This window comes from Chenopodium album, chromosome 19 (genome assembly GCF_948465745.1).
Source record: "Chenopodium album chromosome 19, dcCheAlbu1.1, whole genome shotgun sequence".
Classification (NCBI taxonomy): Eukaryota; Viridiplantae; Streptophyta; class Magnoliopsida; order Caryophyllales; family Amaranthaceae; genus Chenopodium; species Chenopodium album.
In genome coordinates, this window is record NC_137852.1 from 8,057,681 (window position 1) to 8,073,473 (window position 15,793).

Here is a 15,793-nt window from a genome sequence, read left to right on the forward strand (position 1 = left end):
TGGACAGCCAAAAAATTTAAAGACCACACCATATGACTTTACAAGTTGTAAGCAGTTAATGTTATAGCCGTGTACGTGAAAATTCGTTCATTTGGATTCTCACTCACAAATGAACTGTTGATAACTTTTATTGACAAAATATATTAGAACGTAGTTGGAGTGTGGAACTTGGTATACAAAGCTTAAAGTCCCGGACATTCGATTATCATAATCAAAATTGTGAATTTAGAATGATGAAATTTTCAATTTCTTTCCTAACCTCGAAATCATCCTAAGTATTGAGTATGATATAACACGAAGCTCATGTATGGCCCAGAACGTGTTCTTACATTGTGCTAGCTTGCCATTTAATTTCTTTACTACAGTCGTTTATGGTAAATTAATCATGGAGGGCCAACTACGAGCTTGTAATGAGTCAAGTCATTTTATATTGTGTCGATCCGGTTTGATTAATGTCCAACTCTACCTTAATTCCTACCCCGTCTCTATTCCCTCAATTAAGCCCCTAAGGGCCTAAGGCGAAAACTTCCGGCGCTTTTACACTTATTCTCAAAAGTCAAAACCAATAGTCCATAGTATAACTTCAAGTAAACCCAAACTTCTCTCTAGAAGGTCAATATTGCACTATACTTATTTGGTGCATTCAAAGTTGATGAATGTACCTCATCGACCCTGCCTAATAGTAGAATAAATCTAAGTCAAACTTTAGCTGACGTTGACTTAAGTAATTAAACAAAGTTAAATACAGATTATGATTAAATAGTTAATTAATCGATTGATTAAATAATAGACTAGTATATGTACCTTTCGAATTTGTTGGATATTAGTGGGCATGGGCATCAAGGCCATCAACTCCTATGTCCTATCACATAGCTATCCAAGATGAATTGTTTGTGGTCACTGCCTTTACACCGCTCTGCTTATGTTGAAAGCTATGACTCATTTTAATTTTCCTACCCCGATCCAAATCTCCGATATAACTTATCTTACAATTTTACAAATAATTATCAGTGTTATTTATGGATTTTCTTATTAAGGTAAATAAAAGCACCGTGATTAAACCTTATGTTATTTTTTTAATCCAATATTTACAGGTAAAGGTAAGAGACCTCCATTTTTAAAGTTTCTCTAATATGAGTTGATTGTAAAATTTTACGTATTATAAATAATCTATCTAGAAAAATAATAGACAATTCTAAGAAATCATGTTGTCTACCCTATCTTCAAATTGTCGTGATCCAAAAAGGACATGGAATTTGATACTCATACAGCTTGCTACTTACTACTTGTAGCTTTTTTCCAATAAGTTCCTTTATCTTGCAATAATAAAATACTCTAAATATTCTCCTAAAATTAATAGGTACTCTATGTCTCTATCCAATCCATAATCAAACGAACATAAGAAAATCTAATCTGCTACACCTTAAATTTTTTTGATATACCCTGGTCTAGTGGTCTGATTTTATTGCTAAGATTGAATAATTAATAAATTAATGAAATAAGTTAAATAGAACATAGTCTCAAATCATATTATAAGATAAATATGCGAAATGCATAATAATTTTTGTAAATATTCTCTTATATATTTGCTTCTGTTTTGCTTTGGTCATGATTATTGAGAAACCTAATAACATAAACGTCGTGAACCAATCTAGTCTGAGGTGACATTTATAAGTATGAAATAATATATCTTACGGATTATAATATTGACGATAGACGGATGTTTTAAGTTTTTCTACGATTACATAAAATATATATTGGCTATCCAATCACGCAATATAACCTCAAGCCATTAAGCAAACCTCTCAATGAGCTAGGAATCTAGGATGCATGATCAGATAAAATAATACTCCCTTGCTTAAGTGCTAATCATTTGTCCATGCTCTTAAAATATTATACTAATCCATGAAATTCGGATCAAATTGATTTCATGTTAATTGAAAAAGGTCTATACGCTAGTTATTAGGCAGATACTTGTACTAGCTAGTCATTAATCAATATGCCATTTTTTTTATTTTTCCATGAACCTAATAATTGTTGTCGAGTGTTACTTTGTTGACTTGAATTCCTTATTTCACGTCCTAAAGTCAAGCGGAATCTAGTTCAACAACATATTGCCAATTTCCTTTTTAAAAGAGAATAATTTTAGCATTACATCACCGATTCTACAATTGAAATTAATTTCACTAATTAAAATTTAATTAAATATTTTTTACCAATAAATTTAATTTTAACTTGATAAAAAAATAACAACAATGGCGTAAATTCTTCATGATCCCTTGTTTCTTTAGAGTCTATCATATAATACGAAGTACATAAGAATACAAGATGCTCGAGTAATGATCCCAAAAGAAAAAAAGATGCATGAGTAATAAAATTCAAAGAAGACAATTTAGATGCATCAAACAATGAATAAAACTTTGAGAAGTAATTTGGTGTCCTACATTAGCTATTTAGTCAACCGTTTAATTAGCCCTAAAAATATGACGATGTCTCCTACAATCAAAACTTTGAAGGAGCATATAAACATCTTTGATTATCTAAGTCATCCCCTACGAAGACTCCCTACCAAGTATAATATAGCCGGCAATTAATCACCTTATATGCTACTATTAATAAACACTTTTTTTATTTTTATTTTTTGAGGAAACTATTAATAAACACTTAAACGTATATTAGTACTAGATTGCTCATTCTTACTAGATTTTTTATTATTATATAAATAAATGTATGATAAAATACTCTTGATAACCATAGAGTGCATGATTCCATATTCATCTCGGGATCGAGTTTATTTCATAATTCAAGTGGTTAATGTTTCTCTTTCAGTTTCAAAAGATCTTGGTATCAATTGCCACCCCGGCCCGTCCTTGTGGTTCTCGAAACACCAAAAAAAACATAGTACATATAGATTTTGTACTTTTATAGTCCAACTTTAGCAGCAATAACATGTCTAATTTAGATGTGTTAATTCTAATACTTGAGTCGTATCGGGTTATATTGAATTTATTTTGAAGTTGAGTTATGCTAAATTATCATGTCCATACAAATTAAAATCTTAATCATTTTTTTTCAAATCAAATTGAATCAGATAGTTCAGTCAGTTTTTGACATCTCTCCTCTAATCCCATCTAACAATTTTGACCTTTAAAAAAAACCATAAATATTGTTTGACTTATTCATAAATATAAAAAATAAAATTTAAATTCAAAAAAACATTTTAATTTGTTTCCCTAAAGCCGAAAATCCATCCCAACATTGACGCGGTAAAAAGGTGGAACATTAAACGCCCACCTCCATTTCTCTCTCTCCTCATTCTGTCTCCATTTTCCAACCAACCAATCCCCATTTTTTATTTTTCTCCCTTCAACTAAATAAATAAATAAATGATCAAAACTAAAAATCCAAATTTCCATTTTATTTCCTCCCATTTTAAAATAAATAAAAAAATAATAAACATAAAAAATTCCTCTATAAAATTTCCCTTAATTTCATCAAAAACATTTCTTCCTCCTCTTTCTCTCTCTAACCTCTGCTCCACCGTCCTCTCTCCACCGCCTCAACTCGCCGGAACTTCGCCGCATTTTCTCTCTCCTCCGCCGGAACCACCGTCAATGGCGGCGACGAACGTGGAGGAGCTTACCTCCGGTGCAAGCGGCAGAATTATTCCTCTTTTTCACCGAGCTAAATCAATGGCGCTTCTCCTCTTTCCATCCTACAATTTCCTCAAAAAATTCATCGTCCTTTTCTACTCTTCCTTCCTCTGTTTCCTCCTCCTTCTTCTGCCGCGTTCTCAACGCTTTTCGGAGTCGGAGTCGGAGTCGGAGCTTCGGCCGGCGGCGAAGTTCCGGCGGAGGAGATTGTTGGAAGAGGAGGAAGATACACGGCGGCGTCGTGCGCTTGCTGAAGCGTTGGAAATGATGCCGGTTAAGATTGATGGAAAGGAGGATTGTAAATGGAGTACTTCGATTTTCTTTGGTGTTCGACGAAATGCCCTCTTTTGCCGGTCTTGGTTCCCGGTTTCCGGTAATCCCAAGTACGTTTTCATTTTTTTATTTTGTTTTTAATTATTATTATATTTGATTTGATTTCGTGTTGATTGGGGATGTAATTTCTTGGAAATGTGTATTTTTTTTATTTGCATGTTGATAATTGTTTAATTAAAATTGGTTTTTCTGGGTGTTTCTGGGTTTAATTGCCTGACATTCTTGGTTTTTTTGTTATTTTTTTTTCGGAGGGTTTAATTTATACTATGTTTGGAAGTTACCGGTGTATTTTGTGACTAATTTTTTGGGTATTAATTAATTGAAATAACTTTGGGGTTTGGATTGTGGATTAGCTGAGTTTATGTTGGAGATAAGCGAATTTGCGTGCAATTTTGATGGATTTGTGAATTAGTTTAGAGGCTGAGTTGATTGTTAAAGAGTGATCATTTTTTGTTTCCTCTGTAAAGATCTATGTTATGTTCATTGAATTTGTTTCTTCGGTGACAAATGAGCTAAGATTCCTAAAGATGCTACAGTTGAAAGGTTGAGGATTCGATTCTTTAGTGACCAAAATTATAGTGCAAGGAAATGAGAAGCAGCTTAAGGGTTAGATGAAATGAGGGATTGATGGTTTAGCTCAAGTTAGAAGTCTTAAATTCTTAATTGTCATCAAATTTATCATTGATTTGGAAAATTTTGGGTTTGAAATTTGAATTATCTTCGTATTCCAATAATTTAGAACAATGATTTTTTGGGCAATTTAATGCTTGGTGAGGAGGTTGGTTGCGTAAGTTGTATCATTTAGTGATTGTGTGTTTGATGGTTAGTATTAGTATACTACATATAAGGGATTCTTCTGGAAGTTAATTGCTTTGAAAGTTCATATCTTGTTTTGTCAAATATGAGTTTATTATTGGATGTGGCACATTGACAGTAATGTACTAGTCTGGCAATTTGAAGGTGCAAGTTAATGATGTTTTTAAAATATTTTGTGATATTGAACAATCAAAGTCTTGCCTTTTTTAAATAAAAAAAAAAATTTGGGATTTCAATCGTTAATTGTCCTCTTTTTTCTGGTTCTCTGTTTGTGTATTGGCTCATTGGGACGTTGTGTCACTTGTGTGCTGAGCTTTCGGTGGGAATTATTCTTGTCTCACTTGTTGGTCTAGGTCTATTTTTGAAATAGCTATTGATGGATGACCATTCAAATTGATTAAGTGGGGAAGGGTTAGAAACTGAAATTGGTATGGGAAATGTCAAATGCGTGTAAAAATTTCTAGCTGGGGGTAAATCATAAGCGGTTTGACTAATTGTTCTTCAAGGAAGCAAGAATATATTTGCATCTTGTATAAGTCTTTCCTTATCTACATTATAACTGAGTCCACTTATTTGAAGACAATTTTCCAATAACTATAATTATCCACCTAACATTACAAACCAGCACTTGATCAACTTGAAACAAAAGGTTTTTTAAATTGATTATTTCCTGGTGTAGGACATGACCACCTCACTTGTTGACTATGTCTTTCATATGTAGCTTACCTAACGAGTACTCCTTTAGTCTCTTAAATTGCCTGATTTTCATATTTGGTTTGTAACTTTCAGTTTCCTCTATTAACTATTTAGTTACATTTTCCCCACTTAACACCTCACAAGAAGAATAAAAGACAATACCAATATACCATATGCACTACTGTTCCTAGCTCTTAATAAAGTGAAAAACTCATTCTGGCGTAAACATTACTGGACAAAGGGAGTATTATGTAGGACTCAGTGCCCCTTGTAGTTGACTTTTCTATTCAGCTTTTCTAGATGGCTAACTAAAGAACAAGGTCCAAAAGTGTGGAATAAGAAAGCTAAATTTGCATGTACCAAAAGACAAAATAGAGGTATCTTAGTCAAATGTTTTCATGTAGACATCTTCTCTCACAATCATCAGTAACATCACAGAAATTAAGGTCTCTATAGAAGAGTTTCAGGGTTACATCAGTATCCATTTACACCGTTTCTTGGAGATTAATGTGAAGAGGTGTGGTAAAGAGTGAAGGATAAAGACCAGATAGGACTGTTGGTACTTTAGGGACATCTCTTTATCTCATCTTCTGGTTCAGTGCTGGGCCTATGGTGATGGGCAATTTCCACTTCGTCAGTCTCTCTTTAACGTTCATATGTTATTGGGAATTAGATAGTGTTGCGGCTTATTCATATGCCTCTGTCCATTGTTGAAGTTTATAGACAGTAAAGGTAAGGAAAGTGGGAAAATTAAATTGAATAAAAGGAAGAGTGACAGATATGAAGTGTGTTTTGTTGTTTTCTATCCAATTACTCAATAATTAGTACCGTGTCATATATTTTGAGGTCCTTGATAAAATGTAAACAGCACACTGTAGCTGCTGGTTGTATCTGTATACGTTACATTATAAAAATATAATAATGTTGGAACACAACAGTAAAAGGACATAGTCAGTTTTGAAGACATACATGATTGAAAAACTAGATCTCTTATATCCCAGAGTTGCATCCAGTAACTTGTCCTCGGCATGAGAAATAACTCTGGCCCTTCTATGATACTCAAAAGTCTTTTTTCAAGTTGTTGCTATTGTATACCTCTGTTCCAAAATAATTTTGTTCTTCATTTTTGGTATAGATAATGAAAGTGATTATATCACTGAAATCTTTTCCTTTTTGTTGCACCTTTTCATCTGTCAAAACCATGTTCTACAATCAACTAGTCATTGAAGAGGCATTTTAGGAGTATACATGTACCTTGACTACCTCAACAATTTCATTTTTGAACATCTATATTGAATACAGAGTCATATTGAACCTAAGTGTGAATTCTATATCTGTTTGTCTTTCAAATGCTCTTGCTAATTGGTTTGGAGTGACAGATATAAGGTGTTATCTTGCTTTGTATCATTGTTCGTAGGATTTGTTCTGTGTATTCTCTTAAGAAGCAAAAGGTGAAGAGGTGTTGTTTAGTGATTTCTAATTTTCTGGCTATGCTTTTATTCCTTAGGATGGACGTGTTCTGGTAGTTTATGATGTCTTGGTTGCATGTTGAAGTAGGAGTGACATTTGATTTGTGTATTATTTTAATGATAAAGCATCGATTTTTTTTTTTTTTTTTTTTTTGTCTTTTCCCCCCTATGCTGGTTTCACAGGCTGCAAATTTGAGCAAGTTCTTTATTATACATGGTTCTTCCGTACACCCACATGAACTAAAAATGATTTTGGGGCACACTGTGTACATGGCACACCCTGTTGTATAATAAACATCTTAGCAAATCTAGTCCCATTTTGTTACTTATCAAAGGGTAAAACAGTTCATCCAAAACTAATTTAATTGTTGTGCATGATCCTTTATTCTTTTCAAGTGTTGAATCTGTTGCATTAGTCTTAATCTAGCAGCAAGTGAAGGGTAAAAATGATACCCTCTGTAACTGGTTGTTTTTGTAGGTTGTCATATCAATAAATAATGACGAGTTCATACAATAGTGATAAAGGTTCTATTTCAGTAGAAGATTTGTTGTTTGATGTACCTGTTTTTTACCCGCTTCCCCTTGGTTTCGCATGTATGTGGTAACTGAAGCAAAACTACCTGCTTTCTGGAATTTTGAGATAAATGACACTATAGTTTTTCTATACTATATTTACTAGTGTTTATATGATTTCAGGGGCATTATCATTATCATTCACGGACTTAATGAACACGGGTAATTACTGAGAACCTTCTCAATATTCTTTTGCTGCCTGCAATGGTGGTCTGAGCAGCTTTCTGTGTCTTTCAAAATAACCTGATTTACTTTTTTTGGTTTATTTGCAGTGGAAGATATGCTCACTTTGCAAGCCAATTAACCTCTCGCAACTTTGGGGTGTATGCTATGGATTGGATAGGTAATTTTAGTAATTACTTAACAGTTTTTTTTACTACTAAAATTGACAAATATTGAGTTATTACTGTGGTGGTCTTCAGTTGTCCTATGTTGTGACAGCTCTAATCTCATTTGTCAAATTATTGCTTGCTAAGCATGTCTTGCATGGAGGCTAAAGAGTGGGTTACTTAGATATTATTAAATAGGATATATTCCTGAGTTGGTGTATTTCTTATGCAATATGTTAGTCTAAAAGCTCTGCAATCAATACCATCACATATGGATATATGATATTTAGTGTGCTGCATCGTGTGCTGCATCTTGTAAAAGCTACTCTGTAGAAATTATTATGTATGCTGCATTCTGGTTTTGGTATATTTTCCAACAAAGTAATCGTTTATAAAACATGTCTGCATATGCGGCAGTTTGTAATTAGGACACTTTTTATTTCGTGTTTGATAAAAAATAAATTCATTACCGGATTTTCCTTTTCAGGATGATTAATCTAGGAATCTCATTGTGTTTTTCCCTCTCTTGTAGGCCATGGTGGTAGTGATGGGTTGCATGGGTTTGTTCCTTCCCTTGATAATGTTGTTGCCGATACAGTGAGTTGGAACTTTGTCCATTTCATTCTTATCTTGTCATTTTAGAAATTGTTCTTGTAAATAGAAGGTCTCCCTCTTTGGCCTCTTACTTAGTTCTATGCCTAAAGTTAATGTTACTGAGCTCCTTTTGCTAAATTCTTTTATAAATAGGCAGCTTTCTTGGAGAATGTAAAACTTGAACATCCTGGGGTACCTTGCTTCCTGTTTGGTCACTCTACTGGAGGTGCGGTGGTTTTAAAGGTTAGTTATCTCACTCCTACAGAGTAATCGATAGTTTGGAGGTTTTTACACTCTTTGGGATTAGAAATTGGCCGAATTATTCCCTAACAGTGCATTTACTCTGTTCTTTTACAGGCTGCTTCATACCCTCACATTGAAAGAATGGTTGAAGGGGTTATATTGACCTCACCTGCTTTGCGTGTTAAACCAGCACATCCTGTGGTTAAGGTATATTTGTACACTATGGCTTGAAAGTCTGTGGGAGCATACTTAGCAATTTTATGGCATATCATTGGGAGTATTGACCTCACCTGCTTTGCGCGTTAAACCAGCACATCCTGTGGTTATGGCACATCCTGTGGTTAATGAGTATTGGGAGTATTTTGTTAGACAAGACCAAGTCCCTATACATATTTGCTGACCCTGGTTGGTTACTTTGCCTCAAGTCTGGCCATAGTATTGGATTTTGGGGTATAAAATGGGGGGTCCTTTGATCTTACAAACCTAATCTTGGTCATGCTCCCTTCACACACACACTGACACACATATACATACCCTAAAAGAATAAAGGAAAACAAAATGTTAGGGAGAAAGTATTGATGCTTATACTTATGCTTATGCTCATGCTGCTGTCTATGCAGGTTGTAGCCCCTTTGTTTTCCTTGGTTGCTCCAAGATTCCAGTTCAAAGGTGCCAATAAGAGAGGCATCCCAGTTTCCAGGGATCCAGCTCAACTTCTTGCAAAATACTCTGATCCGCTGGTTTATACTGGTCCCATAAGGGTCCGAACTGGGCATGAGATCTTGCGCATCACTGCTTATCTGACACGCAACTTCAAATCTGTCACTGTACCATTCTTTGTTCTTCATGGAACTGCAGATAGAGTGACTGATCCACTGGCTTCTCAGGATCTCTACGATCAAGCAGCCTCCAACTTCAAAGATATAAAGCTTTATGATGGCTTCTTGCACGACCTCCTCTTCGAACCTGAACGAGAAGAAATTGCATGGGACATTATTGACTGGATGGAAAAGAGGCTAGACGTGGCTCAGTACTTTGGAAAATTAGTTGATTGATTAGGTGTTACTCGACATTCAAAAAAGAGGTTGGTGATTGCTAATCACTGTGAAGTGTTTATAATACTTCTGTCCTGCATAAATTGTCACACTGATATCGTTATTTGAACTCATAGTAGCATGTGGCTAGTATGTTTGGACAGAGGTATTTGTTTTGAAAAAGGTGTGTAGTTTGTAAATTGTATAGCATATAGTCAGGTCTTTTTGGTAGATTGGTGTGTCAAATTACAGTTGCAAACTGTTTTCTGGCAAATTTGCCTTCAAAACGTTTGCTGTGATCTGTATATGTATATGATATGAAACCGTCATTTTAGTTGTTTTGAGGTGTCCTATAGCCTACCTGGATTTCGATGAGAGCGGAACGTTTGTACAGGTCTAGGTGTAAACAGTCCTACTCGCAATATAGAGAGGCTGATTAATCTTTATACATATATATTTTGTTGTCAAAAACTCGAATTATTGGGTGCTTATATATAGAAGTATAAAATTTTTTGGTAGGTAGCTGTATTGTTCTTAAAACCATATTCTGCGTTATAATATGATTATATGAATGCCATTTACTACGCATATTATCTAAATTCTAAAGTAGATTATTTCCAAACTAATAAGTGTAACTGTGTAACAACTAACAACTGGTTTGCAGCTTGCGTATAAGTATAATGTTGTTTAATTTTAAAAACAAAATTATACCTTAATCAGGTAATAGAATAATGGTCATCGCATTGACTAAACTGCAATAGCACCGTCCAAATCTTGCATCAGTTGATCCTCTTTCATTTATAATAAATTGCAATTAACTTCTGTCTTTTCTTTATTTTTATGTTCACCATATTAGTGATATTACCAGCTCATCTTCATTTCTACCCTATTATGCGACCGGTCTCACCAAACACACAACAGTATGTCATATTTGATGATATTACAAGTCACCTCTTAGACCAATTGAATGTTGGTGTAGTGGTAATTGGGACTGTACTTGGTAGGGAGAACTTGTGTTCGATACCTTACAACAACAAGGGATTGGAACCTAACCACCCAAAACTGATCCCAGGGTTGAACATCAAAAAAAACAAGTCACCTCTTAGTCTTCAAGATACTTTATCATTAGTTGTCGTTCTTTTTATTCTAAATTTAAAATAGATATTGATAATGTAATTTGAACTAAATACACGATCAATGAATAATATATGGAGCAGTTAATATATGACCATCTTTAACAAAAGAGAAGGCATAATTTAAGAATCTCACAAGAAAAATAACCTGAGGACTGTAGTTATTAGCTAAGCATCTATGTTTATTTCTTTCGGCAGAAGACAGACTTTCTTTATTAATGATTTTTTTGTGAACATTTAGTGCCTTTTGTCATTATCATCATGTTTCATTTTTAAGTCGTTTGTTTTCTTCGTTTATTTTAATTCACAAAAGACAGAATAAACTTTTTGGAGCATTTTGTCAAATTAATATTACTTGGTATTATTTTATTAAGTGAATACAGTAATTTGGAATTTGTTCTGTTATTAGATAGTTCTATATTCTATGTCTTTGGATCGTGTTCACCGCCCTTATCTTCTCACTCAGCCAGCAAATGCATAAATTCGGTACAACATCATAATTCATAAGATTAAGATAATGATTATTTAAAGTTTGTGCGTTAATCTTTTGAAGTATTAGTAGTCATAGTAATACAATCTATCTATCTTTAAGTACGTGTTTACAACCTATTTGGTTGATACAAGTAGTAATAATGCTAATTGATGTTGATAAACGAATGTGTGTGTAAATTTCTTTGGAAATTTTATGTCAATATCTTTGGTGTAATGTTTAACTCATCAGGCTTATTTTAAGTGTTTTTTTTTAATATTTATAATGAGGGTTAATGAGCATTTATTTATAAAAAACATAAATTTGAAATGGGTTGCTTTTTCCATGGACACAAGGACGAATACACGATGGTTTCCTTGTAAAATTACATTGTAATATATGCTCTTTTTTTTTTTTTTTTCCTTCGTCACCAACTCACCACCTATCAAATAGGTCACAATTGCTAAATAAAAATTAGCTAATAAATAGTTGTAACATATTAATAATAATGGTGGCTTGTAACCACCAAATTCAAACAAATTAATATGCAATAGTTCCATTGGTCGTTAAACTTAGCGATTAAGGGTTTGTTCACATTTATTGAACTGAACTGATTTGAGCAAAACTGGATAGAGCTGAAATGAATACGGAATATTTTATAAGAGAAGGAAATTAGGAACTGAAATTAAGCTGAAGTGAATAAGCCCTAACTTAAAAAATTGCTAAATTAATTAGTAAACAGCACACGCCAGCCAGCCAGCACGGTTACTTGGTGTCTTGGTAACTTGGTTTGCCAATGTTTCCGCAAGTTAAGTATGCTTAGATCTAGCTTCTTAATTGCTTAGATCTAGCTACTTAAGTAAATATTATGATCAAGAAATATAAATTTTGCATGTGTACTTCTCAGTTCTCACTTAGCTTTACTCAGTACTAGCACAAAATGCCAACCTACAAAATCACGTTGGCTTGAGAAATTGCGTGGTCCATACAAAATAAATAAATTAACGTGCTTGGACAATTGTCAACTGATACTCTATGATTTGTGGGGTATTAATGTACTATGTGAACGAACCTTGTAATTTGTTGTTTTATCTCTTCCATTTCAACTTTTTTTTTTTGGTTAATGGTCCTCCTACACTTAAGCTTGTGAGGATGGTGACATTGACATTTTTTTGACATTGACATTAACATTGCTCATAACTTCATAAGTCATAATTGGTTCTGTTTCCTTCGAGAGAAGGAAAGTTTTGGTGGAATCAAAGCTATAGTACATCTACTTTCCCTTTAAATAAAATATATTTTATAGGGACGTAATTAGTTTTTATAGCTAAATATCATCAGTATTTAATGTAAAGTTGTTCATGAGTTAGGTCTGTATATGATAAATCGTTAGGCATGAGAGGCACACCAAAAGGTTTTGTATGGACATCATTTTTATAATTTGGCATGAGCAAGCTAGGTGTCGATCCACTTTCTTTTACCAATAGTTGAAGCAAAAAATAGCTAAAGGGGACCAACTACTATGACCCTGAAGGCTATTTAGAAAGATTAACACGGCTTGAACTTTCCTTATTAATACCAGACATGGCTCGCTGAAGCACAAGCTAAGGCATGTAAGCTTACACAATCGGCCCTAGTTCCAACTCTATCCACGTTGTTTCTTTATTTGGACAAATTTTCATTTTGCTTAATCTAGTCGCTGAGCTTGAACGACATTGAATTGATTGATTTGATAACCATTTCCCAAGCCCTTATCCTCTCATGATGTTTCATTCTTCTTTTCTAATTTTGACTTTTTTTTTTTTTTTTTTTTTTTTTTTGAAAACTTCTAATTTTGACTATTAATTTGTGACACTTTCATCATTCAAAAACTGCCGTAACTCTTTAGGGTGAAATTACTCTTAGGATCTGTTCATATTTACTGAACTGAGCTAAACTGAACTGATTGGAGCTGAACTGAACTGAACTAATTAGAGCTGAATCGAACCGAGCTGAAATGATTATTTTATGAGAGAGGGAAATTAAGAGCTGAACTGAACTGATTGAAATTAAACTGAACTGGACTGAACTGATTAGAGTTGAACTGAACTAAACTGAACTGAAATTAAGTAAATGTGAACAGGCCCTTAATGTCCTAAAGCATGTGTTGCTCCTTTAGAATATACACATTTATAGATTACATACATCAGATAAACTCAATTAAATGGTCTTTTTGGACTTTATTTTCTCTTCGTTTCTTCCAAACCAATCACAATCTTTGTTTTCTGATTAACATTGGGATAAGCTTGACAGTTTTGAATTGTTTAGATGGAAAACAACAAGAAATTACTATATACGACCAAATAGACTATTACAATCACATGACTTAAATTAACGACCAATAACACTCCAACATTTTTAATGTTCTTCAACTGCCTTTTTATATGTGTGAGTCGTCCTTGCGTTATATTGAACGGTACCAATGAAACTTAACAAAAGATTTTCCCTTTTTATGTGCTTGGTAGTTGGCATGAATGAGTTGAGACAAGATAAATGAATATTGTAAAGCTCATATGATGATAATCGGTATATTAATATCAATTGGATGTTGGTGTAATGGTGTTTGGGACTACACTTGGTAGGTAGGGAGGACTTGTGTTCGATCTCCCACAACAACAATTGGGAGGGGATTGGAATCTAACCACCCAGAACTGATCCGAATCCGGATTAGCCCAAAAGGTGTACCGTTTGAAACACAAAAAAAAAAAAAAAAAAAAAAAAAATAATTAAGTAAACTCACTTAGTAACAGCTTCGATTAGTTAACAAATAACGAGACAACGATATAAAAATTGAACCTTTATTTATTCAGAAGATTATCATAACAACACTTATTAAATTAAAATCTCCAATAATGATACAATTTTATTACTAGCATAAAATACCATCAAATTAAAAATAAAACTAAGATTAAGAATATATAAAAGCTTTACAATTTTAATTAGCTTCACATTGACAATAAGCTTCTTCCATCTTAATAGCCATGTCATGAGCAATAGCCTTAAAAACCTCACAAAGACCTTCTAAGGTAAACCCTTCAACAGGATCAGCTTCAAACGTCCACACAAACTTACACCCACTTCTTCCATCATCATCATCATCACCGCCTTCGTCGCTCGGAAACAACCGTATCGTTGAGACATAAGACTTAAACCCTGCGTTATTATCAACAATGTCATAGGACAAACACATCTGTGATGGATCAATGGATATAAGCCTTTCTTTAGCATACCGAGCCACACCATCGCCTCCGAAAGTTGAGGACTCACAACACCTAACCATGCCTGGCTCACCTAGCTCACCTTCTACTAGGTAACACTTCTCAATGTGAGCAAACCACTTGTCTAAGGAGCAAAAATCTGCTATGAGTGGCCATACTTGTTGTGGTGTGAGTTTTAGCTCTACTATTGTCTCTCCTTCCCATTTGATTGACTCTTGAACTTGATCTCCCATTTTTAGTGAGAGAAATTAGTGAGAGAATGTAATAGATTTGGATTTTTTTAAGGTGAGTTTATGGGGTGAAGAAGGATGATTAAGAATGAGCTTTTATAGACCAAGAATATAATAGTTGCACAATTAATTAATTTAAGTGGCCCAAGAAATTAAAGTAAAGACTAAAGACTTAAAGAGTACTTGTGGAGGTTATGTGTTACCTTAAATATTTCTTTGAGATTTATAATCTGTTTGGTTTTATTTATACTTTCGTGTATGAGTGTGACAGTTTGACCATCTACATAAATACATGACATAGAGATAGAGATTGAGAATATAATATTAATCTATAATATTTTAGCTGTTGGATGCTAATCCCTCCTGCTCATTTTTAAAAGTTATTCCTATTTAAATTTTTTTTTTTAAGACCATCGTCACTCAAACTAAAGGACACTCCGTAACTAAGAGACTTAGAGAGTAGCTTCATTATCAAAAGGTACTCCATAATATATATATATTTATCACTTGTAACGTTGACATTTTGTAGTTATTCTCTAATATTTTAATTTTTTTAAACTAACTATATTATTGTCTAGTATTTGTATAAGCCTTACACCATTGACATTTATTTAGAAGTAAGGAGTGGATTAAAAGATAGTGTATTGTTGGCATGGGCCCTAGTTGAATATGAGCCGCAACACAAATTTGTTCTTCTAATTTGGTTGATGGTTTGTTATGATTTATTTTTTTCGCTTTGTTCTTTTAAACCTCATGCTTTTAGTGGGGAGCAAAAGTGAAATGGTTCATCTCAGAGAAAGAAGAAAAACAAATTATACGAAGTAAGTCAAAATACTGTTCAACAATGTGAGACACGAAAGTTTCCATAAAGTACTGTATGGGATGATAACTGGGCATGACCGATATCTTGCGAAAGCACATGACCAGATCACAAGAAGATGCTGATATGTTGCAGAAAGAGGAC

At 33.7% G+C, this 15,793-nt stretch overlaps 2 protein-coding genes across 2 annotated transcripts; one reads left to right on the forward strand and one right to left on the reverse strand.

The window, feature by feature from the left end:
• Positions 1-3,430: 3,430 nt before the first annotated feature.
• LOC145595811 (uncharacterized) lies at positions 3,431-10,262 on the forward strand. The gene is made up of 7 exons (XM_081652236.1): positions 3,431-4,036; positions 7,664-7,702; positions 7,813-7,883; positions 8,402-8,466; positions 8,617-8,706; positions 8,821-8,913; positions 9,327-10,262. Exons 1-7 carry the CDS (start codon positions 3,615-3,617, stop codon positions 9,759-9,761), a joined length of 1,215 nt encoding a protein of 404 aa, XP_081508362.1. The 5' UTR covers positions 3,431-3,614; the 3' UTR covers positions 9,762-10,262.
• Positions 10,263-14,165: 3,903 nt separating this feature from the next.
• Positions 14,166-14,956, reverse strand: LOC145595728 (lachrymatory-factor synthase-like). The gene has a single exon (XM_081652144.1). The coding sequence runs from the start codon at positions 14,830-14,832 to the stop codon at positions 14,317-14,319; it is 516 nt and encodes a 171-aa protein (XP_081508270.1). The 5' UTR covers positions 14,833-14,956; the 3' UTR covers positions 14,166-14,316.
• Positions 14,957-15,793: the final 837 nt, after the last annotated feature.